General features: G+C 39.3%; 1 protein-coding gene across 9 annotated transcripts in view; it reads left to right on the top strand.

Moving 5' to 3' along the window:
- MAPKAP1 (MAPK associated protein 1) overlaps positions 1-27,619 on the top strand; it is a 232,540-nt gene that overhangs the window by 126,580 nt on the left and 78,341 nt on the right. For all 9 annotated transcript variants that reach the window (XM_057499032.1, XM_057499029.1, XM_057499026.1 and 6 more), the window contains 2 exons: positions 3,241-3,417; positions 18,109-18,218. In XM_057499032.1, coding sequence (XP_057355015.1) covers positions 3,241-3,417; positions 18,109-18,218 — 287 coding nt within the window. The remainder of the gene's footprint in view (positions 1-3,240; positions 3,418-18,108; positions 18,219-27,619) is intronic.

The raw sequence follows: 27,619 nt of genomic DNA, 5'->3' as shown, positions 1-27,619 counted from the left end.
CATTAAAACCAGATCTAACTACAAAACCCCTCTTCATTCTATTGAACTATCATATGGAGGCACCCATGTTTTCATTGTTCTGTAAGCTCCAGATGTCTACATGTGGCAAATTTTTGAGTCAGGGACTATAGCTGTCCCTCTTTTTTCTCCCCACTTTGTAATGCCATAGTTTCTGATTTGATCAAAGAGTAATGGAACACAAATAAAGAGACCACGAGTTCTCTAGAACAGACTTTGCCACAGCTTAACTGGGTGATTATGGGCATGTTATTCTTTTTTCTAGGCACCTGTTCCTCATATGTAAAAGCAAGTAGGTTGAAATAAATCTAAGCTTCTGTTCTCTTTTTTTAAAAATATGTAACGTGCTATGGTTTCCTCCTCTTTTTCAAAGTATCTAGCATTTCCATAGGAATGTGGGTTCCCAAAGGCCTTAGGAAGGCTTGACACACCATGGCTTTGGCAAAGGGATAGGTGCGGGCAAGAGTGAGGGCTCTTGACTGCCTGGGTTTGAATTTCAACTCTATCACTTGCATGCTGTTTAATCTTGAGCAAACCACTTAACCTTGTTGAACCTCAGTTTTCTGTGTGGAAAATAGAAATAATAAGTGACTCACAGAGTTTCTGTGCAGATTCAGTGAGCTTGTGTGTCTAAACTGCTTTGCACAGTGTCTGGCACTTAACACTCAATAAATGTTACTAATGGTACTAATGGTTGTTGTACTAATACTAATGTGGAGTCCTGAAGTGTTTTGAGAAGTCAGAATACCACAGTAGCTTTTTTTTATTAGTGATTCTTTTTTAAACAAAAAAAGGAACCAATATGCCCATGCACAAAATGTGGAATTTTAGTCATTTTCCCCTCAAATGTTCAACTAAGGAGTTGAAGGGACTGAGTACTGTTTGCTGCTAAACGTTACTGATGACCCAGGAAAGAATTCCATTTGTCTTGTATAGTGTGAGGTAAGTCACTCATTCTTTTTCTTGCTGCATTCCCAGTGCTCAGGACAGGCTATAGCACAGCATAGGTGCTTTGTAAATGTTTTTTTGAATGAATAAATGATTTTACACTTTGTATTTAAGAACTGGGGAGAGTAATAGCACCTGGCAGTCAGTCTTTTCGCTCTGGCATTTTAGCCTGTGACATTTGTTGAGTTTGTTTTGAGGGGATGTGGAGGCATCATGACAGTCAAACCAGAATCCTTCTGATAGCAGTGTTTGGCTTTCTGCTTTGATCAATTGGCTTATTATTTGCCCTTGAAACCTCTGTGGTGCTGGGGAATCACAGACATTCCTCAGGATGATTTACACAGCAATAAATAATGTGTGCTGTCCATTGCTTGCTTCATCAGCGTCTGCCGTGTTCATAAAACCCTGGAGGCTCCGTGGCCCCAAGGCTGGAGCGCAGTGGACATGCTAGCTGCAGGTACAGATGTGTACACATAGAACACATCTCTCAGTTTCATTGTTGCTTTGTTGCTTTAATATGCATCCACAATGTATCTTTAAGAATTGACATAACTTTAGAAGTTATTTTCCATCTGACTTCTTTATAGTAGAATACCATTTATTTTTTTTAACTCTGTTATATGGTAGGCATTACTTATATTATCTCATCTAATCTTCACAACTACCTCTGAGTTAGGAGGCTATACCTTTTCATAGAAGTAGAAACTGAAACTCAAGGAGCTGAAGCTTATTCTCTGAAAGAACAGCCCATGAGCACTGGGGCTTAGGTTCGAACTCAAGTCTTTCTTGACAGAAATCTGATAGCTACTACATGATGACATTTTCCTCATAAAAAGGGCTTTCTTCTGCTTCTACAAGTGTTTTGTGTTTAAATTAGTAACCTCTTATAAAGATCTATAAGTTTCTCATACTATTCAGAGATGAATTTTAAATTTCTTAACAGTATTGCAAATACATGAAATGTATAGTGACAAACATAGCAAGCTTACTTTCTTGTTATCCATCCATTTAGCAAATTTACAGTTCCCATTAATTTTAATCTGTCCTTATTACCTGTTTTATATAATAAATATCTCTTAGTCATGACAGACTGAGTATAGATCACCTGAAGTAGGCTCACTCTCAATAAGCAGAGTTGCAGCTAAAGATTTGTGAATTAATTGGGAAAATTGCAAATCAGGTAGTCAGTGAAATAATTCATTGTCACATCCAATCAATAAACTTTGTAAATCAACTCATTTAAGTCAAAAAATGATCTATATAGATCAAGCAACCAATTAAACAATTAGCATACACTTTGCAATTAATTAATTTAAGCATCAATCATATAATTAAAACTCCAAATTTAAGCTGCACCGTTTAGAATCTTGCCTCATGAACTATTTTGCTCGTGTTTCTGAATGCTAGCAGATTTGCAGTCTTGCCTTTGGAGCATGGTATTTTGCAGTGTTCAAGTTGATTTCAGTTTTAAATTGTCTTTATGTTGGTGTAGTTTCCCACCCTTTTTCAGCAAATTGATTTTTTTCCCCCGAAGGAGGAGAAGGAGATTTGTATTGATTCTAAAATGGACAAGGCTGGAATTTGGGAGTGCTGACTAAACTTTGTAGGAAAGTGAGGAAAGTCCAGAAGTAATTGAGAGGGCCTACCCTGCGTTAGGATAAATCAGGTCATTGGCTTTTACTCTGTTAAGTATCCTTGGTGTTTGGAATCCAATCCTGTCAAGTGAGTGATATTCTTCAGAGAAAGGAGAACTGTAGGGATTGTCTTAATTACCTTGAGTTCTTCTCCTAAGCTAAATAAAGGCAGAAATTTTCTTAATCCTGACCATAAATGAAAGGCCTCTGATTTCCCCCAAGAACTTTTCCTCTTTTATAGTTTTATCTGTATCTCTTTTATGATACATATTTTATTTACATTTATATTGTACTAGTGGTTATTTTCTTCCCCTCTACGTAAACTTCCTTGAGGGCTGATACTAAATCTCATCTTTGATCTGAGGGGTTAAGTTCTGTGTCTTACCTACAGTAGGTGCTCAGTAAGTATTTGCTGGAAGAATAAAGTAGTATAAAGGCCTTCATTTCACATTGTTCTCCCCCTTTGCATTGCCACCTTTTCTCTTTATCAAATGAAGTAGGTTCTGGGGGATGTAACTGTATCACCAGGCTTTGGGGCACAGAACAGCGTGCCTCAGTTTGTTGGCTGTGCACCGTAGCCTCTGGTCTCTTTGTCCCTCCCTCACCTTGTATTCACTCACCTTTTTCGTTTTCCTTTCAGTGACAATGTCAGTGCCTACTGCCTGCATATTGCTGAGGATGATGGGGAAGTTGACACAGATTTCCCTCCACTGGATTCCAACGAGCCCATTCATAAATTCGGCTTCAGTACTTTAGCCCTGGTTGAAAAGTATTCATCTCCTGGTCTGACATCCAAAGAGTCGCTTTTTGTTCGAATGTGAGTATCGACTCTGTTACTTATCTCAGTTTCTCATATCTGTCTCTTTCAGTATTTTAAATTTAATTTTGGTTTTGTTCATCAAATGACTGATCGTTGGTATCTGGAGAGTCCTTATTAATGACTACTTCCAGAGAGAGATGTTGGGGACAATGTTTTCATTGCATTTCATGTCTCTTCTAGACTAAATACAGACTGCTTTGCAGTAGCAAATTGTATTAAGTAGATATTTGAACGTCGTATCTGTGAACCAGGCCTCTGGACATACTGGGGCACTTTGGAGCCTGTGAAGCAAAAATTCTGGGTTTCCCTCTTTCTTGTCAAGGAATTCAGTCTCTGTGAAAACATACATCACAACCACTTCTCTTTAGTGACGTAAAATTCTTTTTTCTCCAGCTCTTTTCAGATTAAATTATTTTCCTCTTGGTTGCCTTCCTTTAGACTGAGCTTTTGTTAGAATGCTAAAGCCTATAAAAGCCCTTCTCAGAAAAGTGTTTGTAAATGCAGAAAATAAAACTCACTGGAGTACAGAAGATTTCTGTTATATTTAAACTGTTATCAAATTATTAAACTTATGATAATATAATATGTACAGCTTTATTAATACATTGAATAACAAGATCTGTCAGTAGGTCTAATAGTACCTCCTGAAGTCTCTCATTTCAAATTAGTGACGAGTATAAATATTTGAGAAATATGCAACAACTGTAATGTGCTGGGACATAATGTATGATTTCTGTTCATGACTGTTCATGACAGAGTCACCAGTATTGTTAATACTACTGTGATTTGTTGACTCCAAGTTTTATCACAGGTCCCACTTGTTAGGGGAAAACCTGCCAGGTTTTCTAACACAGTGTTTGCTTCTTTGAGTTCCCCACAGCCCCTCTCCTCTCCATCTCCTGGGAACAATAGTGATCCCTTTGGCACCCCCTGCTGTCAGTAACCAGCAAATTCACTATCCAACGGGGGGATTGCTTTAGAGGTCTTTTCCTCTTGCCTCTTTAAAACATACTGCCTTTGTTTCAGATTTTACTAAAAATAGGTTCATGTTACCCATGATATCTGAGTATTTTGGGTCTTTCTATCTTTGAGCAAAAAAAGAATACCTGAGTGCCTGGGGGCAGTTGAAGGGGGCTCCTCAAGCTTTTTTCATTGCCATTTCATTCCTACTATTTAGTCCAGTGGTGCATAAAACAGTAAGTATTTTCCTTCTTTTTACATTTCAGAGGCACTAAAACAACAACTTTAAAGAACAATTAAAGTAATTTAAATGTTATCCAATGATTCCTCCATCCTAATAACTTTTCATTTTTTGTATAATCATTTCCACATGTATATGTATTACACAGTTTCTAGCACACATATTGTGTTATTTTACTTAAGGTTATGTTACATATATTTTGATATGTGTTCTTAATTCCTACAATCTACATTTATTTTGTGCCAAGGATGTAGCCAGAGACAGTCCCTCTGCTCATGAAGCTTACTATCTAGTGGGGAGACAGTTGTCAAACAAATCATTAAAATGTGGTGAGCAATATAGCGGATGCATTGGAAGCCTGTCACAGGGTGTTTAGATTGTTTTCTTGTTTTGTTTTTTAATAAGTGATTTTATAGTGATCGTTCTTGCCTATGTCCCATTAATTTCTGTTGAAGAACTTCCTTAGGATGATTTCCTGTGAGGAGGATTATTGGTCAGAGCAGAAACATCTTTAGACTCTCACTTTGTATTGACATGTAGTCTTCTGAAAGATGTATCAATTTATAATGGTACCAGTAGAATTCCTGAAACCGTCTTTTGAGTCTTACCATGACAAAGTGTCATTCGAAGTTTTTTCTTTTTACTGAAAAATACAGGAGCATTTCAATCATCACCTTGCATTCTTATTGTTTATTAATAAGTGACTAGAAGAATTGTTCTCAGTAGTATATAATCTTTACTACATAAATATTAACATGATCATAACAGTCTTTTGAACTGAAAGGCGTTTTTAAAACAAGAGCTTTTAAATCAGTGATTTTCAATAGACTGAAGTTAGGGATTGGACAGACGAACCTTCCCCAGAGAAGCATCTAAGATGACATAGTGTCTCACTATGAACCCCTGCTTCTGGAGAATGGGAGGATGTGGGGGCGCAGGCAGAGAGTAGCAGCAACTGCCTTAAACTTAATACTCATCTTTTTTTTTTTTTGCCTGAATTATACCTATCCCTGCACTCCCAAACACACACACACCCTAGTCAGTTCTTTTCTGTTTTAAAGTTCAAGAGAGTTTATTCAACATGTCTGGAGTGTTTCTGAAAACACGAGGTAAAATAGAATCTTTATATGTGAGCATTCAGAACAAAAGTGTCAATGAATTTCCTGTTTCTCTTTCTCTTGGTTGTCTCATAATATAGTACAGATTACTGGCCACTTTCCCTGTGTGTGTTTTCTTGGTTCAGCAACCTCCCATTCACCTTTCTGGTCTGAATTCTAAGTTAGAGAATCTTCTGAAAATGCCGGACATGGCAGACTTGAGGAGTGTCTAGGGATATGTCCCATGTTTTAGAGTGAAGTCCTAGTAACATAAGTAAAACTCCTTCCCTTTATCTCCCACTTCCTCCTTTCATGTCTCTCCCAGTGGAGAATCAGCAGGAGTGGCTGGGAATACAATGACCTGAACCAGGAACGGGGAGCTAGATTTGACAGTAGGGAGTAAATTAATATATAGTATTTACTAACACATATGTATATGTTATTTCACTTAATCTGAAAATAGCCCGTTGTTTATTATGACCATTTTTAAGACATGAAAACTGAGGATAAGAAATATTGCTCTAAAGCCTGGATTTGACTCCATGCTTGACTTCAAAATCCATGCTCTTTTTAACATCCTTCGGAGGGTTGGATTTGGGTAGGAGAATCAAGTGTTGGTCTAGTCATTCAGCCACTACTACATACACTACTAATACACTAGTGTATTAGGTAAGAGCATGGTGGCCCCTGGACCCAGACTGCTTGGATATCGCTCCTGACATTACCCTTAGTAGTGTGTGTGTTCTTGGATGATTAGTTAACTTTTCTATGTTCGTTTAAATAGGGTAATAATAGTACCTACCTCTTAGAGCCATTGTGAGAATTGGATGTGTTACTGTAAGTAAAACACTTAGAACAGTGCCTTGCTTATGTAAGCATTGTCTAAGTGTTTGCTGCAGTTATTGTTATTATTAATAAAAATCTTTTAAGGGCAAGAGGTGGATCATTTCTACCCCACCACACCAAGCATATCTCCATTACTCTCGTAGGTATGCACATACCCATTTCTTGAATGGGTAACTAAATAGATCTCTTTGCTGCATGTTCATTTTTCTTCCCTTACTTTGTTTTCTAGCAGGGGAGGGGCAAGGTTTGGGTAGACATTGCTCATCTGGACTGGAAAGACTGAATTGGAATAGCTTGCTGAACACAAGCAGAGGTGGATGTTGGAGATCTGCAACTTTCAAATTAGTCCTCTCCTGGGCAGACATCCTTCGAGATAGTAACAAGACCATAATCTTCTTGAAGACAGGTAGGGCAGTCTTACTTATCTCTGTATGCTTACCACCCAGCAGAGGGCTTCACAGAGAAGGAAGGAAAGAATCTTCAGGTGTCTGTGGGCCACTGGCAGGGCCTTCAGCGAAGCTTTCTGTCCACCTCACTTTATGAGCCCACTTTACCTCTTTTACAGCCGTGTTTCTGTCTTTTGAATACCACAAAGCCCCAGGTTGCCTTCTGGCTTTCAAAGGCCCTCACACCACCCAACCAAAAGGCTCCAATATACCATCCTTTTCTTTTCTTTTCTTTTTTTTAAATTTTTTATTAAGGTATCATTGTTATACACTCTTATGAAGTTTTCACATGAAAAACAATGTGATTACTACATTTACGCATATTATCAAGTCCCCACCCATACCCCAATGCAGTCACTGTCCATCAGTGTACTAAGATGCCACAGATTCACTATTTGCCTTCTCTGTGCTACACTGTTCTCCCTGTGATCCCTCACACCATGTGTACTAAACATAATACCCCTCAATCCCCTTCTCCCTCCCTCCCCACCCCCCTTCCCTTTGGTAACCACTAGTTCCTTCTTAGAGTCTCTGAGTCTGCTGCTATCTTGTTCCTTCAGTTTTGCTTCGTTGTTATACTCCACAAATGAGGGAAATTATTTGGTACTTGTCTTTCTCCGCCTGGCTTATTTCACTGAGCATAATGTCCTCCAGCTCCGTCCATGTTCTTGCAAATAATACTATCCTTTTCTTCTCCAAATGAGGCAGCATGGACTTTGAACATAGGCAAACCAGGGTTCAAATTCCAGCTTTACTAGTGGCTTCCTTTTTAACTGTAGTCCCAGTTTCTTCATCTGTAAAATGAGAGTAATAATAACTGCTTCATGACATTGTTGGGAGGAATTTTCTTGCGATATACAGACATCTTTTAAAGAAAAATTGATTCTCCTGAAGCCTCAATGTTTACCCAAATTAGTTTTATTATAATGTTACTTAAATACATACAAATGTAAAATTCTAGCTATAAATTCCATGTCTTTATGCAACCCAAACAAAATTACAAATTAAATGCAAATAAACTATAACATTAATAAAATACAAATTAACAACTTCAATGCAACAGATGATGTTTTGCTGAAATTAAATCACTGATGTTGGGTTTAATGGGTGTTAAATGTTTTACTTGTCAACTTGAGTCTTTTGATTTTCATATGAAACATCGATTACCATATTATTATTTATCTTTTTAAAACAATGTATTTTTAACTACTAGTCCATTATTTCAATGGGCCAATTGAATTATAGTGCATCCCTCCTCCAAATCCCAATTTTATGTGTTCTTTACTGGAAAAATAAAGAATGTTTCTGCTAGGTTGACCAATTTGTTCCAGTTTGCTCAGAACTTCCCTGTTTCAAAATTGAAAGTCCTACATCCAAGAGCACCCGCCTCAGTCCCAGGTGAACCAGGATGATTGGTCACTTTACTTTCTGCTGTTGTCACTTGATCTATACCAGTTGACATAGGTGGTCTCTCTGCCTGATTGATTCCTGTGCACAGTGTGGTTTGGGTGCTCCAGCACGTGAATTCTTCAGAGATCATCAGCCTATTCTATAGAGAGCCTTGTGCCTGTTTCCCCCATCACTGCTCTTTTCAGCAAACTATTTTTACAGGTGGCTTGCATTGGTACTGTTTGGCCATTATCAGTCTATTAGTGATGTCAAATAACTCTAACTTCTGGGACACCCCCCACCCCTACAACCACCACCATCACTACCACCCTGCCCAGCTCTCACCATCTTATCCCACAGGTTGACAAACTTGCTTTGTGGAGGACCAGACAGTAAATATTTTAGACTGTGGGCCCTGTAGTCTGTAATTCTTCTGTGCCATAGTAGCATGAAAGTAGCCATAGACAATACAGGAATGAATGGGCGTGAACTAGGTTTGTCGACCCACACTTATCCCTGTAGGTTTATTTCTTACTCAGATCTGTCTGAGGAGGGTCAGGTGGTTCTCCTGGGTATTTCTTCAGTAACTCAGGGCTCCGCCAGCTGGTTTCAGAATGGGGAACCCATGAAAGACCAGGAGTAGCCTGCATCTTTATCTCTACCTCTGTCTAGCTATCTCTCACTTACATAAGTCACTATATATACATCAGTATATATATAATTTTGCTTTCCATGAGAATTACATACATTATTTTATTGAACTAAATATAGATCATATGTATATGATAAACATGTGTGCATATGTATGTGTATGTATATATGTGATTTTCAATGAACTAAATATATATTATATGTCTATGATATATCTGTGTATGCTTTTCACTGAACTAAGAAACAGAGTTTTTCAATTCTGTGAATTCATCTGTTGACTGGGGCCCCTTGATCCTCAGGTAGAAAATGCTGCTATGAAAAGGTTAGATCAGACCCTGGTAAACAGAAAGTATCATATAGTTGCCATTTTTGTTATTTCAGATTTATTAGCCTGAATAATTCACACCAAGGTGTGTATGGGGTTTAACCTTTCTTTGGGTTGTTATGTAATTAATACATGTCCATTATAGGAAAATTAGAAAATAGAGCTGTGTCTCTTCATACAAAGTAAAATTTTAAATTTTACTTTGTTCTGTCATGCAAAGATAATGACTTATATTAACTTAACATTATTATTCACATTTAAAAAGAGGACCTAGTTAACTTAAATGAATCCCTCAGTAAAAAAGTGTTCTATGAAAAAGAACTTGGAGCTAGATGCCTTTTGATGTTCCTCTGAGTCAGGGCTAGACCAGCCTTCTCCTGCTGGGTCGCTAGGCCCCAGGAAACCCCTGGAAATAGAGTTGTTTAGTGAAGAAGAATGGATTACTCTAACAACTTGCAAATTAGGAGCCTGCTAATGGAAACTGTCTACCAGATGGGCAAGTGGATTTCTAAGATATCCATTGTCCTTGATTGATTTTGGACAGAGCAAATGTATATATAAACAGGAGTCCTAAAATTGCTGACTGCTAGCTGCTTTGAGCCTAAGCATTGAAGTTGTTTGGATATCAGGAGTGTGGGAGGGGAGGAGTAGGGGGCAGAGAGATAGGAGAAGGTTCTGGTTCACTCCCAAAACTAGATCTAGATAAAGAGCTGAATGTCAACTGGCTCCCAGCATCTGGAGAAGTGCTCCTTGCCAGCAGTGACCGAGCCAAGGCCTTCTGGGCCTTTAGATGTAGTAGGGCAAGGGAGAATGAGATCTTTGAGTAGACCTGCTTTGTCTCCTCCCATCCCCCAGCACGGGGCTAAATCAATCAGAATTTGTGAAACTGAGTTGAGCAAAAAAGGTAATGAGAAAAGCATTTGTGACAGTGTCATTACATTATGTGTAATACATTTCACACAGGGATTCTGGTCTGGAGTGCGGAGGAAGGGCTTTAAGGGGAGAAAACTCAAACCAATAAAAAAGGAAAGAATGTCCCTCGATCAGAAGTAAGAATAACTAAAAGCCCTCCTATATGTGTGTTTTATTTAAGATGTTTGATTCATCAGGTGAACATGGGAAAGAAACTATCCTAACCAAGAGCTGCAGAGCAGAGCAAATAGAATCCCATTAGGATTTTGCTGTCTGGGAGAGCAACCATTGGATAGTCAGTGGAGGGTCTTATACCAGAAGTTGGGCTGCCTTGGGTAATGTGGCCCAGAAGCCTCCCAGAGACTGCTGTGGCTTCTCCTCTGCATAAAGGGAAGAGTTAGCTGCTTTTTTAAGAGGCATGTCCTAGATTCATTGCTTTTTCCTATGTGAGGCCTTTTCAAGAGGGTTGGTAGTTTTAGTATACCTTTTCTGGATGAGATCTCCATAGTACACCCCAAGTGACCAGACCTTCATGAAAGGATATCATTAGTTTGAAGCCTCTCCTACTCCTATGCGATACTGCTTTGTGGGCTGGAGCAGAGGGGAAAGGAAAAGAAATGAGGAGCATTTGTGCACACTCACTCAGTTTGGTGTCTCTGTTTAGTCCTTCATTCCCTCATTTATTCCTTATTAGAAATTCATTTTTATAATATATCAGCTGAAGATCAGGGACAGTTACTCACCCAAGGTCATATGGATTGGTAATACAGGGCAGAGCTAAAATAGGAAAAGGAATAAAAAAAAGATGCCTCCATTCTTAACAAGGCCTGATAATACGGGTATAAATTATCGCAGTTATTTATTGTTTGCTTGAGTCATAGAGGACCAACTGTGTGTTGTTTCTTTTCATTCTGTTGTATTAGCAAACATTTTCATTGTCCAGATTGTCCTCATGTATGGAAATGTAACATATGCAGCCTGTTTAATTTTGTATTTGTAAATCTGACTTTATTTCCTTTTTGGCAACAGCTACTGTCTAGAGAGAAGAAAAGATTTTTCTTTGTGTCTGTTTAAAGTGACAGAAATATTGGAGCAAGTAATAAAGATGGAAAGCATTAATTATATACTTCTAAGAATTTAAAGGTCAGACTAGCTAAATATGTGTGTTTTGCTTACTGGAATGTCTGTGTTGAAATTGTGCCAGGAGATGCTTTGTTCCTACAATAAAAGCACGCATTTTAGATAGCCATCAACTTACTTTGGAATCCAGAAATTATACCAGATTGTTGCCTTAGTTGCTATATATCTTAAAAGTTTAGGATTCACATTTCTGAATTTAACGTGATTTGTTTCATGATCCACCCACTTTGGCCATGTTTAGTTACTATGTCTCATTTTGATTTCCTCTGTTCTCCCCTCCTGCTTATGTTGGAGTCTGTCAGCTGCTGGTATGTACATGTCAGGCTAGTGACTTGTAATGTTTATTAATACAATGTCAGTCTTGTTGTTGAAAAAATGGTGACGCTTCTCAGAAGATTGCGATAGGATGAAGCATTTGATTTCCAGATCCTGTCTGCACTGCATGGTGAATACATTCTCAGATATTATGCAGTTCACTGACCTGACAGTTATGGAACCCCGCCTGGGACCCCATTTCAGCAGGACATATTTGAACAGAAACAGTCTGCAAAACTTTACACACTTAAACTCCTGCCAAGGCAAACTGTTAGCCACTTGAGTTTGTTATAAATACCCAGTGGCAGTGGTTGGAAGTAGCCCATGGCGTGTTTTATATTCTGAACTGAATGTGAATGTCTTTGTGGTTATGTAGAGTAGTAAATAATTGAGTTTGATTAGGGAGAGGGACCTCATTATCCCCCACCTGTGCCCAGCTGGAAGGGGAGGGTCGAAATGAAGCCATTAGCTGTCTCTCTTACTGGCATCTCAAAGAGCTCAAATACATCTGTGTCTTATTTTCTTTTCTGGCACAATCAGTCGAGCAAGCTAAGCAGGCATGACCGGATTTGGCAAGTCCCAAGGACTCTGGCAAAGATACACAAGGAGAAGGCGGAGGGCAGTCATTTTGGTTTCTCACTGCCCATTAGTCTAGCGAGTTATGTTTTTGGAAAATGTCTGTTTTGAAAAAGAGTGTTTTGTCCAATGTCAAACATCACATAGTCACACAATACACTTTGATCTTAAAAATATTTTTTGTCAGTGCAAGGAAAACAAAATGTGGCATTCACACTAGTGTAAAACTCTCTTTATGGATAAAGTAAGACCCAGAGGACTTGCTTTAAAAAGCAGGCATGCTGCAGTTATTACAAGGCCCTCTCTTGTTCATATATTTTCATTTTCTACCTCGAAGTGCTAGAGAATGAACATGCATGGAATTCGGGAGCAGGTTGGGAACTAGAGGAGTGTGTCTTCATCACCATTATGAACCGGTCAGGACAGGAGACTTGAGTGCTACTCTGGGCAGCCTTTTCCCACTTCCACAAACTGAGACTGGCTCAAGAAATCAAGACATTCTCTAAGGGCTTTTAAAAAGGGATTGTGGATGTCATATGGTTAGACCAAGAGCTGAAACATTTGTAATCAAACTGAGTTTGTTACAGTGAACAGTGAAACCTTTCCACAGATTGATCAGTGGTTCCTATCTGGACGATGTGCTCTCTGGAAGTCTCTTCTTCCCCAAAGTCCCCAAGACTCCCTTCTGGGGTATTAAGATGTTTCAAACTCACTCAGTCTTTGGAGCCTGACTGATGTGGGCTCAAGTCCTGGCTTCTCTACTTATTAGCTGTGTGACTCCATACAACTGTCCTCACCTTGCCAAACCTCAATTTCCTCTGTTATCAAATGGGACTCATAACAGCACCTTTCCTTTCTGGAAAGATTAAATTAAAGTATGTGCTCAGTAAATGTTGACTATTGTCATTGTCTCATCATTACATATCACTTCTTTGTACATACAAAGAAAAGCCCATAGTTATTATATTAACTCTTGCTTATTAAGCATTTATCATATGACAGGTATTATGTTAGCCCTTTCAACAATCTTAAAATCTAAGAATTATCCTCGTTTAATAGATGAGGAAACTGGAAGTTAGAGAGATTATGTCATGTACCCAAAGCACACTGTCCCTCAGATTACTCTGCTCTTCTGCCATCTGGTTGGCACCATCTTTCTTAGATACAGAGCTAAAGGGTGACTAGGTTTTGAGACATCTCCACTAAGAAGCTTCTCCGACCCCCTGGCCCCTGCCCTGCTGAGGTAAGTGCCGCTGTGTTTTGACAGCACTCTGAGCTGCCTCCATCTTGTGCTTGTCACAAGGAACTATCACTCTGCTTCCCTGTCTTTCCCCCTGGACTGTGCAACTTCAGTTAAGGATCACATTGTGGATTTCTGAATCCAAAATAGGATCTTCAGTAGGTGAGGGACCTCAGGTAAATTTCTCAATGCCTCCAGCCACAGTTTCTGTAAAATGGGTGTAATAATAGTACCTATCTTAGGACTGAATGAGTAAAGACAGATTTTAAAAGCCTAACATAATACCTGGCACATAGTAAATATTCAGCAGGTAATAGTTGCTGCTACTTTTTTCTAATTGTTGAGTAATAACGTTTTATATCGGGCAGATCAAAAGCTCTTAAAAAGTCTCATTGAATTTTTCCTCAACACTGCCATGAATTTTGACTTCTGGTGTTCCCTTCCAAAGCAGGTGAGTTAAGCTGAGGGAGAACATACCTACTTCTCTGGTTTACTCTCTCAAAAAAGAAATCTTTGTAAATGGAGCCTAGGGTGCTCTCCTTTGGGCCTCAGGGGGTTTTGATACCTGGGCCAGAGGTTGCTCACTGGCAGTGTCCCTAAATGTTGCCACCATGCTCGGCAAATTGCACATTATAATGGCCCTGTGTTACCAATTGTAAACATTGAGGGTTGGGTCCACTGTCCCAAATAAGCAATCTCTGCTTGAGGGCATGAGGGGCAGGGGATGAATGGGGCCTCTTTTCTGGGGGTGATGACTTGGGACAAAGGGAGCATAAGTAGTATTTGTAAACTCCTTTTACTGTTTGCAAGCCTTAGTGCCAGGTACTTGACATTCGTTGTTTGTTTTTTTCTCCTGACAATTCTGTAGGGTAGTGGGCTCCTTGTTTCATGGTTGCAGCTGAGGTTCCCACATGTTAAGGCAACATTTTGGGTAGCCGTGGAACTACGATTTGACCTAAGGGGTATTTAATTCCCAGACCATGTGTTTTCCTCTCCAATGTACTGCCTTCCAACTTAGATTCTGGTTCTAGCTCTTTCCCCTTTAGAATCTAAGCTTTAGATGAAGACCTGGGTCCTAGCTTCCTCTCTGTCCCTATCACTTCTAGTTTAATACTCAGAGAAATACTGATTGTGTTAGCAGTGTTGGTATAAAAACTTTCCTCTGCTAACTGAGTGGCTTTGCACTGGGACAGAGCTGAATTCCTCAAGTGAGTAATCTCTTTTTAAAATGCCCGTATGTTTTTCAGTGGTTAGGAGATTTGACAGGACCTAACTTTGATTTGACTGAAGCACTCCTGGCAGCATTTAGTCAGCTCCGAAAAGTGGCACTTATCCTAGACCCAGCACAGGCGGCCCACGTAGCTGTGGAAGGTCAGCTGCTTCTGCTCACTGCCCCTGGGGTGCCCTGCCTGACTGGAAAGCAAGCTGTGTATTCATGAGGGGAGCAGGAGAAAGAGCAGTTTCTGCATGTAGAGTTTGCATTAGGAGCCCATCTGTCTGTCCGTCCATCCATCCCCCTGTCTGTCTGAGGGCTTGTCACCCTCAGCACAGGTCATAACTCTCACTAGAATGCAATGCCACAAGGAAAGGGGGTAGGACTAGCACCCTACCTACCTGCCGCTAGCATTTCCCCTGAGGTCACTGTCTTCTCAATCTCAGACCAATGCCCAGCGTTAAATAAAAGGAGCTTTAAAAGATGTATTTCAATAGGCTTTTTAGAAAGCCCATAAAAAATCCAAGATATAAAGAAATGAGGCATAAAACTCAGCATGTTTGGAAGTCAAGCTGAAAATTGTGGTAGCAAGTCTCCATATCCATTTATTAAATGGGAGTATCTCTTAGCAGTTGTACCTCGATGTGTTCTGAGAAGCACTTATATTCTGTACTCCGGTGTTTTAGAAATATTTTACCCCCTTAAGTGCTGCAGACTTGGAACAAGATCCAAAGTTGGCATTCACCTGGAGGGAGGAAAGTGAGTGGAGGGTGAGACTGACCTGAGGACACTTCCACGAGGTCTGGTTGAGTGCCGTACCTGGGTCCCAGCCTCCTCGTCCTTTTAACGTGCACGCTCTTACTGACATGGAACCCCAGAGTAAGAAACCTCACCCTTAGGAAGGCACATTCCAGCACCAAGCACGGCCCTTCCCTTCCCCGTTGTTTTCATTTTCCCCTCATGAACCTTGCTACCCTGGCTTCAGCACGGAGGCCGTAAAGGAAGATGGAGAGCCGAGTTACCTCAGAATGATCACTATCGTTAACATTCACGGGTGGTTCACTTATCATTCTTGACTGCACAGACATGGCAGCCGCTCGGAAGCGTCCGCAGGTGTAGCATGGTGATACATATTACATTGTGCCACAATGGATTTATGTATTCTGTAACAAAAGAAAAGTGTAATGAAAAAATACAGAAGGTAATCCTTTATTCCTCCACCACACAATTTATCAGTAATGCCTGTGGATGATAAGTGCCAGGGATTTCCTCTGCTTGCTTTAACCTTCTCACCCAGGTACGTTTTGGTAAAATGACAGAAAAATACAGACCAGGGATTTTCCTCTGTTCAAGAAATCTTTTAAAAGGACACTTTTAATTTATGGAAGTTAGTCCAAACACAAGGCCTCCTTTTGAGCTTTTAGAATGCCTTTGCTAGAAAGATAAACATATTGGTTTGAAATAATGCTGTCAGCCAGCAGCCGATTAGGAGAGAATGTAAGCAATTTATAAGCAGACTCAAATCTAAAATAAAATAGTTCAAGTGGAATCCAGGTGGCTGTAAGTTCGTGAGATCTAACCCAGCACTGGTTTGTGAGTACCCGAGAACTTGTGTTCCCTTTTAGGCCCTATCCATCCATCGCCCAACATATTGTCACAGATGGAGCGCATACTGACTTCCGAGGAGAAAGCAGGGGAAGACAAGTCTGAACGTGGATGATTGGCATTTGTTCCAAACACACGCTGGCCTAGAGCCAGAGCAAATACCCCCAAGTTTATAAATGCACAGGCACTTTACATTTCAGTACTCTTGCCAAAGTATCACTTACTGCATCACTTCCTAAATATAGTTTTAAAAAAAGAGCTATTTCTTATTTTGCTTTGATCAGTAAAATAAACTTCTAAAGATTGTTCTGGGATGGGGTCCAGTTTCTGAGGTAAAGAATGGCTGGGGCTCAGGCATGATTCAGTAACAGAGTGTTCAGTAAAATTAGCTTGACAGTTCTCAGGCCTGCTGTTCGATAGCAAGAACTTGACCAAGTTAAAATGGATGATCGTGCTGGCTAGACCAGCGTCGGCTTTTGCTTTTTAACAAATGGAATGTCAAGGATTAAACAGCAAGCCCGTATGGAGAGGAGGGGTGTGGAGATGTCTTTGTATTAGGGTAGCAAATTGGGTCCTTGGTTTTGAGGTCAGCTCTCAGCTCCTGTGGAAAGCCAGCCACCTGGTTGGGTCCAAGCTGGGTTTGAGGCCCCTTTCCCAGCCTGTCTTGCCATTGGGAAGCTTTTCCATTGCTTAGCTTGGGGTTTGGCTTTTCTTTCAGATTTCTTGTCAGTATGAAGTTCTGCCATGTTTTTTGGCTATGTTTCCCTTTGAGATTCTTGTGGGGAAATGGGAATGTGACCAAACTCCTTGTGGTAATTCCCATGTTCCATAGTTGGAAACTTGGGTCCCATTTGTTACATGAGCTGCTTGGAATTGGCCTGTTTTGTTCCAGTGCCCAAGCACAGTGAGTAGGATTTGGGATACTTGTAATTGCAATTAACAGTTGTAGTAAAGTTATGCTTATCCAGGGATGGGCTGTTTTGGGGGTACTTGTTCCTTACCAGTTTTTTCCTAGTTAAGTGAACCCCACCCCCAAGTTTGATGGGTAGAAGCATATAAGCGATGATAGTGTTTGTCTTGTAATTATTGATACTTAAGCTAATATTTTGATCTTCTAGGACTAGGTAGATTAAAACAATCTTACTGAAGTGTACATAGACTATATAGTTAAAAATGTGTATATGTGTATTTAAAAATTGGATATATTTTTACTGGCCTGTTAGGAAGGGCCTCTCTTTTCCTTATTCTGAATTGCTTTGGGCTATCTCATTACCCCCCTCTTCTCCACCCACACATGACATTTGTCCTCCAGGGCTCCCTGAGCTTTAATATGATAGCGATATCTGTCTGCAGTGACATCTACTGACACAAGCCAAGTTTATGGTTTGTCAGTCCTTGCTGCAGGATTTGGCTTGGGAGCCAACACTAGGAACTAGAGTACTAGACCCATATGGACCAATTAGATTGAGTTGAAGAGAAATTAGGAAAACTTTCCTTAATTCTGACTTTTCTTTCACTTGGAACTGTTCATACCAGAATGCTTTCCTTGCTTACTTACTCATGTGTGCATTCTTTCTCTCTCTGTCATTAGAAGTAGGTTTACCTAACCTATTTTTAAATAAATGGCACTTCAGTGTACACTTACTAAAACTTTCTCAAACACAGTGAAGACTTCAATTCTATCCCTCTGACTGAATGTTGTTGATCATTTAATATTTGTCTTTTCCTACAGAAATGCTGCTCATGGATTCTCCCTTATTCAGGTGGATAACACAAAGGTCACCATGAAAGAAATCTTGCTAAAGGCAGTGAAACGAAGAAAAGGATCCCAGAAAATTTCAGGTGGGACATTAAATCATCCCCTGGTGATAGAAGCTTAATCCTTAGTGAAAATTGCTTCCTGCATGCGTGCATATTTGATGGCTGCCTAGATTGTTTCAGATATCACTGTAGGAGGGTTTGGTTAGGAGGTCCAGCAAAAAAGTGATTTTTAAGCTGCCCTGGACCCAAGGACAGGATTGGGTCAGTGGCATATGTGAGAAGACTGTATTCATATTGGTTATGAAAGCTCCATCACTAATAATTTGTGATATATTAAGACAAAGCTACTTGTGCTAACCATTAGTTGGTGTAAAGCTGTCTTGAAAGCCAAATCAATCCTAAATTTGAAGCACTGCTTTTAATTTCATGTTTTCACATTATATTCCATGGAGGAAACTTCTAGTTGCTAGTATTTGGAGTATGAAATAAAAGAAAAAATTTTCACTTTTACCAAGTGAGGGCAACTGTAAAAAAATAGATTTAAAAGATAAATCACTTGATATGCATAAATACCTGCTAATCTCTTAATTCCTCATTACCCAACTTTATACAGAAAATAAGTTTATGGTATTAGCTGTGAAATTTAAAGGATATGAGGAAAAAATATTATCAGTATTGAGAAATAATAATTTTGAGAAATAGCTCAAAGATTTGTTGTACCACAGACAACTTTAATATAAATCAACCTATATATGACATGTCAAATATCTTAGCTTTGTAAATAAATGAGACTTCTTAAACACTTTTGGTCTCATCTTTTAGAAAAGGGGGGGGAAAAGCATTACTCAGGTTGAAGAAAATAGTTTTGTGTTCTTTTTAAAGGGAGGCATATAATCTGTTCCAGATTTAATTAGCTATCTTCAGATGAAAGCTGAAGTTTTAATAAAAGTTAGAAGAGATAACACAGTGAAGGACACGGATGAGCTGTCTCAAGGCCATATTCCAGGGGAACGATAAGAGCTGTAAAAAATGGCAGAGGAGAGCAATTGAATGGAGCAATGAAAATCTGATTCTCATAAAAAAGAGAGAGAGAGAGAGATGCTGGTAGGGGCGGTTGTAGATGAGACCTGCTAGCGTCTGCAAGCAATTTGGATGCATGCCAGGAGTCATTGTTCACCCTCGGCTGTGGCGGCTCTGTCCAGATGTGCCAACTGCACGTTTCGGCTTTTGCCAGCTGACTGCGCCGTTTGATAACCAGCTCTCTGGATGCCCATCACTGGCCGCAGAGATAGAATTAAATGATGATGATCTTCCCACAAGTTGGGAGAGGAAACAATGCATATAAATCTTGATTTCATCTCAGCATGAGAAGTCTTTATCCATCATCACTCATAATGAACAAGTCGTTAGCTGGGATGAATGGTGTTCTGGTTTTTCCAAACACCTCTTTTGTTCATTTTTTGGGTGACTTTTATCCATTGCATGGGGGTCAAACCTCTTTGCATTTAAAGGATGATTGAAGAGGCACAGCCTCTCCTTCCCAGGAGAAAATAAATATTTTGGGGTTCTAGATGCCAATCTAACAGCATTTAAACAACCTTGGATACTTAAATATATTTAATAAGCATTCCTCTTCCTTTAGAACCCTGTTTTTTTCCCTTGTTTTGTCCCTACTTTTTTTTTTACATAATAGTTATTTTGTGACATATTCATTATATTCAAAGATAGCCTTATTCTGAAGTGGAGGTGGAACTAACTTTTTTAACCTTCATCATAGAAATTTTGCCATCGTAGGTTTTTTTTTAGACCGTGAAACCTCTGTGAGTCACTGAGATGCAGCTGAAGCGGTGTCTTCTCGTCTCCTGCCATCCCCGTACAATTGCAAACCTGTTTTTTTGTGTCCATCTCCGGCAACCTCATTGATCATACACACATTTATCTATGATCACCTTTGAGTACACGTCTCTGCCATTCCGCTGGGCTTTGCCATATCCAAGAAACAGTGATCTCCGTTATTTATTCCTTTTCACACTAGAGGAGTAAATTGAGATTGATGCATTTACATAAATTGCTGTCCATTTTCTTAATCCAAAAATCTTTTTAAAATAAGAAGCTCTTTCTATTGCTTTATTAAGTCTTGTCTCATGAAACAGAAGGCTCTCCAGTTTGGCAAAGTGTTTGTTTAAGGTTAGCTTGGTAAAGGGGTATATTTTGTGTTATTGAACTTTGTATTGTGGGGTAGACTTGTTTTGAAGGGTGATTAATGAGAAGAGGAAAATCCTCATGTCATAGAAGGAATCATAAGTACCTTTTCCTAAAAAAAAAAAAAAGTCTGTTAATGCTCACAGTTGGCTATGAAATACATGAACATAATGAGTAAGTTCATGTTACTCATTATGACACATGAACTTAGTCATGAACTTGTGGCAGGAGATGCCAGGTTAGAGACATTCATCCTGTACTTCCTGAGCCTCTACCACAATGACCTGGCTCAGTCTTCACAAAAAGGTGTCTGCTGTGCTCCGTCTGGGACAGGGTTAGAGGGCTCAGCCTTCTTTTCAAACAGCTTTCACCTGATTGAGTGCAGAACAGCACTTGCCTCTTTGCTACTCTTATCTAACTTAAGTGAGGGGAGAAATAACCACTTGAGATTAAACAAACACATGCTGTATGAAGTCAAGAGTTCTCTCACCCTTTGTTCATTAGAGATTAGTTGTACTAGAACAAGATTTCAGAAATCCTTTGATAGACTGACAGTGAAATTCTATTGGTTATCCACAAACCTTAGATTGCTCTCATCTTTTTTCCAGACCATACAACTTTGAATTTAATAATAATAATAAAGTGAGAACTTAAATGATTTTATTATTAAATCAGTATGTGGGTTTAGTGACTGTCCTAATGTTTAAATACTCTGTTGTCCTTCCTTCTGGCACTCCCTCCCCAATTTTCATTGACAAAAAATCAGAAAGTGGTAAATACTTTGTTTAGATAAATAGCTTAGTTACTGGAAAACCCTTAGGGTTTTAAAATATTTTTGCTTTTTATGGATAGGGTTATCATTACAGACACTTGTAACTGATGTAAAATTTTGACTTGCATTATTTGTAATTATTTCATCAAGTCATAACTGTTTATGAACACTGCAGGGTTTTCTCTATTAATACTCATGTACTGAACTATAGTAATTTTTTTGCAGTGTGTGCCAGTCAGTTCTCTGTTAAGACTCATTTTTTAAGCCCATTTTTAAGTGTCTCTAAAGTTTGTCTCCAGCTTTTCATTTTACTGCTGACCTGCTTGACATTTGGACAGTAAGTCACCACTGTTTAAAATTGTAAATGGAGAATGCAGTTTTAGAAGAACTAGCGGAAACTTCTACTAATTTTAATGGGTGGGTGTGTTTTTGACATACTGAAGAGTAGCCTGTCAGGTCCCTTGATTTAGCCAGTAAAATGCCCTAACCTGTTATTTAATGAGGAAAGGCCTGAGTTCATCATGTTCTCCTTTTGTCACGTTCATCCTCCCAATCAGTGACCTTCTGAAATTGTTTCTGTTGTTGTTTAAAAATGCTATTACCCACCAAGCTTTACCAGCCCCTTGAAGCATGATGTTGGGTATGAGAGAGAAATGGAAGCAGATAAAATTTCAATTTTACATTGATGCAGAAATGTAGGTATCTCAATCTGCAAAAGAGAGGAGGCTTCAAAGTGGGGTTTTCTAAACAGAACAGTTTTCTGAATGGTTCTGTTTCAATATTTGTTATTATGTAATGGAGGTGTTTTTCATCTGCTGCTAAAAAATTAAACCAGAAGTGTATTAATGTTTTCTTACCCCTGTCTATTCTTACCTTTTGGTGTGAAAGACAAATTGTTATTAGTATGAAGATGCTTTTGAAAAGTTCTTACAATACTATGACATTCATTCCTACTTTTCCCTTAAAAAATTTCACCTAGCATTTGAAAGACAAATGTTAGCTTTGTCAAGTGGACTTTCTCTTACCATCTCTTGAGCCACACACTACTTCTTGCTTGCTTATTTACTGTTTTCACAGACCTCTAGAATGTCAGCAATGAAACAGACTAGTCTAGGGCTTCTCCAGCATTGATCCCTAAGGTACTGCTGGAAGCAGAGAAGGGGAGGGAACATGTTCCACATGGTGTGGCAGTTATCTGAGGGACAGCTAATGATGACGTTCTGAAGTTTTATCCCCAAAATTCATTTTAAACGTAAGTTTTGATCCATAGTGTAATGTAGCTGTGTTGTACATTCACTCATCATGTGCTCTCATGTATTTGACTTGTGCTGGGTGCAGGGAGACAGCAGTGAAGCAGATCTACAGGGCTCTTGTTGAGGAGGACCTTACATTCTAGAGGGAAAGTAAATGTAAGGGGCTGAGAGAGAGAATAATAAGATGCAGGGGAGCTCACTGCATAGCATAGGATGGCCAGGAAACTCCTCCCTGAGAAACTGACATTTAAATAGTGACCTTCACATTTTTAAGTTGTGAAGAGTTGGGGAGGGGCAGTGTCTTTGAAAGCAGTGGCTGTTAAAGGCTTACTCTAATATAAAAGGAACATTTCAGATTACCTTGAAGTTAATTTATTTAACTCTCTTTACCCTCCCCCTGCCAAAAAAATTGTAGTGAAACTGACCTTGAATTCTTCTCTGTGGTAGCTCCCCACATCTTATCCATTAGCAGGTCCTCTCAGTTTTACCTGCAGATTATATCCTGAATCCATTCAGTCTCCACTGGATCATCTCCACTGATGAGTCCAGATCACCATGCTTCTGTTGAAACAGAACCCTGGCTGGCTTTCCTCCTCTGCCCTTGGCCCCTCCAGTTCTTGTCTGCATAGCAGCTGAAGAAACCTTTTAAAATATAAATCAGATCATATCGGCTCCAAACCCTTTGATGACTTCCAGTTGCACTCAGACTAAAATCCTAACTTCTAACTACTATGAAGTTCTTTGAGACCCAAAAAGGGGAGGGACATACAGATAATATGAACACAAACAAAGAATAGAATTCAGAAGATGCACAGAGTTGATGGTTGCAGTATGACAGAAGAATGTAGACCGGGCTGAGAACCTAGGAGGCCAGGGTGGGGATTTGGGGCCTCTAGTCTGATGTGGACCTGCCATTGTAGACCGGCAGCAGCAGGGTCAGGCTCTGACTCACTCCCCGCAACACCTGACATGGGAGGCCTTAACCTTCATGCCAGGGAGACCTTGAAAGTTGTGTACAAATTAATTTATTCCTTACCAATAATGTTTGAAAAGTAATTCACATGTTATAGGAAGAGTTTGTCTTTCCCCAAGATCTATTCCAGTGGGGTGAGAGATGATTTATTAAGTGTCCTTCTATATATACAGATGTTATCTCATTTAATCTGCATAACACCTCTGGAAAGTGGATTTTTTTTGATGCCTGTTTTACAGATGAGACATTAGAAATGTTTGCAAATGGGGGGAAATGTACATGTTAGAATTAAGGCACTATGGTAAGTATATGTATAGTCATATACTTACCTCTCAGAGCTTTCCTCAGCTCCAAGAGAAGTTACAGTTACCCAAATTTCCACAGTAAGTAAATGGCAGAAACTAAATTGGAGCCTGGGCTTTTTTGACCTCAAAGCCATACTCTTTTTATTGTACCATGTTGCTTATTAGAACCCTAATGGGAGAACAAATTTAAAATTCTGTAAACAGAAATGTTCATTGATTCTAAGATCTAAATGCACTAGGGAAGTACAGCATTTAAGGGAACCCTGTGGTGAATCTGGATATAAAGCCAAGAATACTTTTTTGTAATTGCACAGTTTGTCTGTATTGGTGTCAGTTTTAATGTTTTATGTCTAGCTTTCTTAAAGGAACATATACCTGTCCTAAACTGCCCTATGAAAAAGAGAAGCCCATATGTTTTAGAGGGAATAAGGTTTTAACACTCTCCTAATCTGAAAGGCTCTCCGGGGGCTAAGGTAAGCTAAAGAATCTTCAAGCTGTAGGATTGAACAGAGTTCTACTTCATGTGTAATTGTGAAGTTAGAAAATCCAGTAATCTTTCTTTTAAGAAAGTGGTCTGTGAGTCAGAGAACCAGAAGTGTGGTCTCCCTATGCTGTGGCAGATAATCCTTTCAAAAACAAGAACCAAAAAAATGGGAGGAAGAAATGGTAAATAGAACTTTTAAAATACTCTTTTGTCAAAAAGGCAGTGATTTCTTCGGAAAACTGCTCCTCCTCATGAAAAAGTAAATAATCATGCTGACGCCACTCATGTATGGGGCTGATTAAGAAATAAAGACCTGATGCTTTGTATCCAGTGACCCAGTGGGGAGATGATATAGTAAGGACTGCTAAGGTGTTTACATGTATAACTTAGAAGTGCCCCTGGCAAGAAGCTCCAAGTTGAATATTTCTTCTTTTCCCCTCTCTCTGCCTCTTTATCTTACTGTCTCATCTCACCCGAGCCTCCCCGTGTCCGGAGTGCTCCGAGGCTCCTGATGGATCTTCTTGAGTATGGAGCAGAGCACATTAAAGATGGCATTGCAGGCAACTATTTTATCCAGAAAGCCTGGAAATTTAGAGAATTTATGTCAAGCAAAAATCTTTTGGAACCACTTTAGAGACCCAATTATTTTAGAAGGGTGTTATGAGCTCTGGCAACTGCCACATCAGAAAAACTTGAAATATATCATTCACCAAAACTACATTTGACCAGCATTTATTCTTCTTGCTAGTCGCTCGTCTTTCAGAAGTTCCTTTTCCTTCACAAAATCTATTCATTCACTCAATCTGTGGCAGTCACCAACATGGATTAGATTAAAGGAAAAGTAGAATGAAAGGAAGAGAAAAAACTTATATTCCTGAGAGACTAGGTGGTGGTGGATGGTGCAGGAGGCACATGCGTTCTGGAGTCAGAGGACCTTTCTCTGGGTCCACTAGGAACTAATTCTAAAGCACCACTAACTGAATAATAGCTTTTCAGGAAAAAAGGAGAAAGAAATACTTTACATTACATGTTACATTAAATGTACATATTGATTATAAGCTGTATCCTGATTTTAGAAATGGTGAAAAATGAAAAAAAAATACATCTTAGAATTAAGAAACTGGTGACTGAATGTATAATCATGTACTTACCTCTCTGAGTCTTACTTTCCCAACTGTGACATGGGAGGGGTAGAGGGAACATTGATCAAGGGCATCATATAAAAGGGCCAAGTGTGCTCCAAAGCTCTTTAGGCTCTAAGATACTCTGTTTAGTTCAGCAGTCATCCTCCAGTGCTGCTTGCTCTGTACAAGTGCTCGATTAGAAATCAGGTAGAAACCCAGTGAGAAAACAGACCCAGAGAAAGAGGCAGTAAAATAGGGTAAATTCACAAGTAGAAGTACATAAGCTTCTAAAGCAGCCCAGATAGGGGAATACTTAAAACTTCTGGGTGAGGCACGGGGCTGAGTAAAGATGCTCTGGAGTAAGTGATTTTTTTGACAGCTTTCTGAAGATTAATTAGGATTTTGCCAGATGGTTAAGTGAGAAGAAGAACATTGTAGGCAGAGATGTTTTGAGATGTAGTCACAAAACACAGACATTCCAAATTACTGGAGCGGGAACAGGATAGAAGATAAGCTGCAGAAGCTAGGCAAGGGCCAGATCTGATCAGGCGAGGCCTGACAGTGTCCTCAAAATTAGAAAAGGGACATTCACTTACTGGGGGCTTATGCAGCAGGCTCTAGGGATTGTTTGTTGAAGTCAAGAGTCCCTTACCCCAAGGAAGGTAAACAACTTACTATTTAGTTGGGAGATAAACAAACAATTATAATACCATGCATGAGGTAAGTGGAAGTAAGTATGGGGCCTGAGTACTCATCATGGGAGGGGAGCCCTCGTCCAGTGAGGGAGTCAGGGAAGACCGCCCTGATTAAATTCTCCAGCTAAGACTTGAAGATGGGTAGAAACTGTCCAGGTGAAGAGGATGGGAAAGAGCATTTAGGCTGAGGGAATAAAGTGGGAGAGCTTGACATCGTCTGGAAACTACACATATGTAGCTTGGTATAATAAAACAGTAGGGTAGGAGTTGGGAGAGTGGGGCATGATGAGGCTGAAGTGGTCACTTGGGGCCAGATCATGTTTTTAAACTGTTGAACTTGAACTTTGTTCTCCTGGCAGAGGGGAGCCATTGAAAGAGAGCAATATAGTCAGAATTTCTTCTTGGAAACACACCATCTGTGGTATAAAAATGGATTAGAGGACTCAAAGTAGAGGCGGAAACTCTTGAGAACTCTGTGCAACAGATGATGAACTTGAACTAAGACATGGAGAGAAGCAGAGGGATGGGCACTATGATAAAGTCTGATTTCTTTGGTTAGAGCTGGATGCAGAGTTTGGGAGGAATTGAAATAGCTTGCAGCTGTCACCAGTACTCCTCATGTTAGTATTATTGAAACAAGGTGATGGTAAAAGACAGGCTTTTAGAGATTTTTAAAAATAAAATTAAATATACTTGCTGAAAAAAAAAACATTTTGGAAGTGTGTGAAGTAAAAAGTGAGTTTCCTCTAAGTTTTATTTGATGTGAATCTAGGTTTTTAGTCAGTTCATTTACAGATAGATATGCAAGCTGTAAGTTTTGTGTGTGCAAGACACTGTTTTTTGTTATTTGTTTTTTTTAATCACTGTATACCCAATATTTAGCAGAGTTCTGGTCAAACAGAGGACACTATAAATGTAAAAATGTTTGTTAAATGAACTCAAGAAAAATGTAACTGAGTAAAGGTTTTTTAAAATGATACCATACAACATAATGGCTTTGCATGTTTTTCACTCCATATTTATGTCATAAGCATTCTTCTATGTTAGAGTGACCCCTGCATTTTTATTTTTCTAGTTTAATTTATTTAACTTAGCTCTCTAATCATGGATATCTAGACTATTGCCAAATTTTCAGTACTATACAAACATACAGTGAATAATCTTGTATGAATATTCATTGCACATTTGTGCTTGATTTAAAATATGGAATTGCTTGTCAGAGGTTTGCTTATTTAAAATAGTGAGAAAAACAAATTGCCCTTCAGAAAGTCTTACCCCTTCTTCGACATGCCAAAAGTGCCTGAGAGCTCCTTTCCCCACCCTCTTACTAGCCCTGGATGTCATCAACCTTTCATTTTTACCAAACTGATGGTTAACAGTTAATAATCTCATTATAATGTACATTTCTGGGTTTTTAGTGTAGTTAAACATTTTTAAATGTTTTTATTAGCTATTACTTTCTAAAAGATAGTTTTCATGTCAGTCAGCTGTTTTAGTGGGAAGAGATATTGAGGGGAAGTCCAACTTCAGAAATGCCTTGTAGTGTAGAATATAATTCTCCCCATTCCAACTCTCCCTTTCCTGCCCAACTGGACGCAGGCGCATGTGCACCCGTGCGCACAAGTAGAGGAGTAAAGGCATCTAAGCCCTTTTACTTGTTTGCCCTCCGGCTCT

This window comes from Manis pentadactyla, chromosome 3 (genome assembly GCF_030020395.1).
Source record: "Manis pentadactyla isolate mManPen7 chromosome 3, mManPen7.hap1, whole genome shotgun sequence".
Classification (NCBI taxonomy): Eukaryota; Metazoa; Chordata; class Mammalia; order Pholidota; family Manidae; genus Manis; species Manis pentadactyla.
This window is presented reverse-complemented; position numbering and strand designations above follow the sequence as displayed.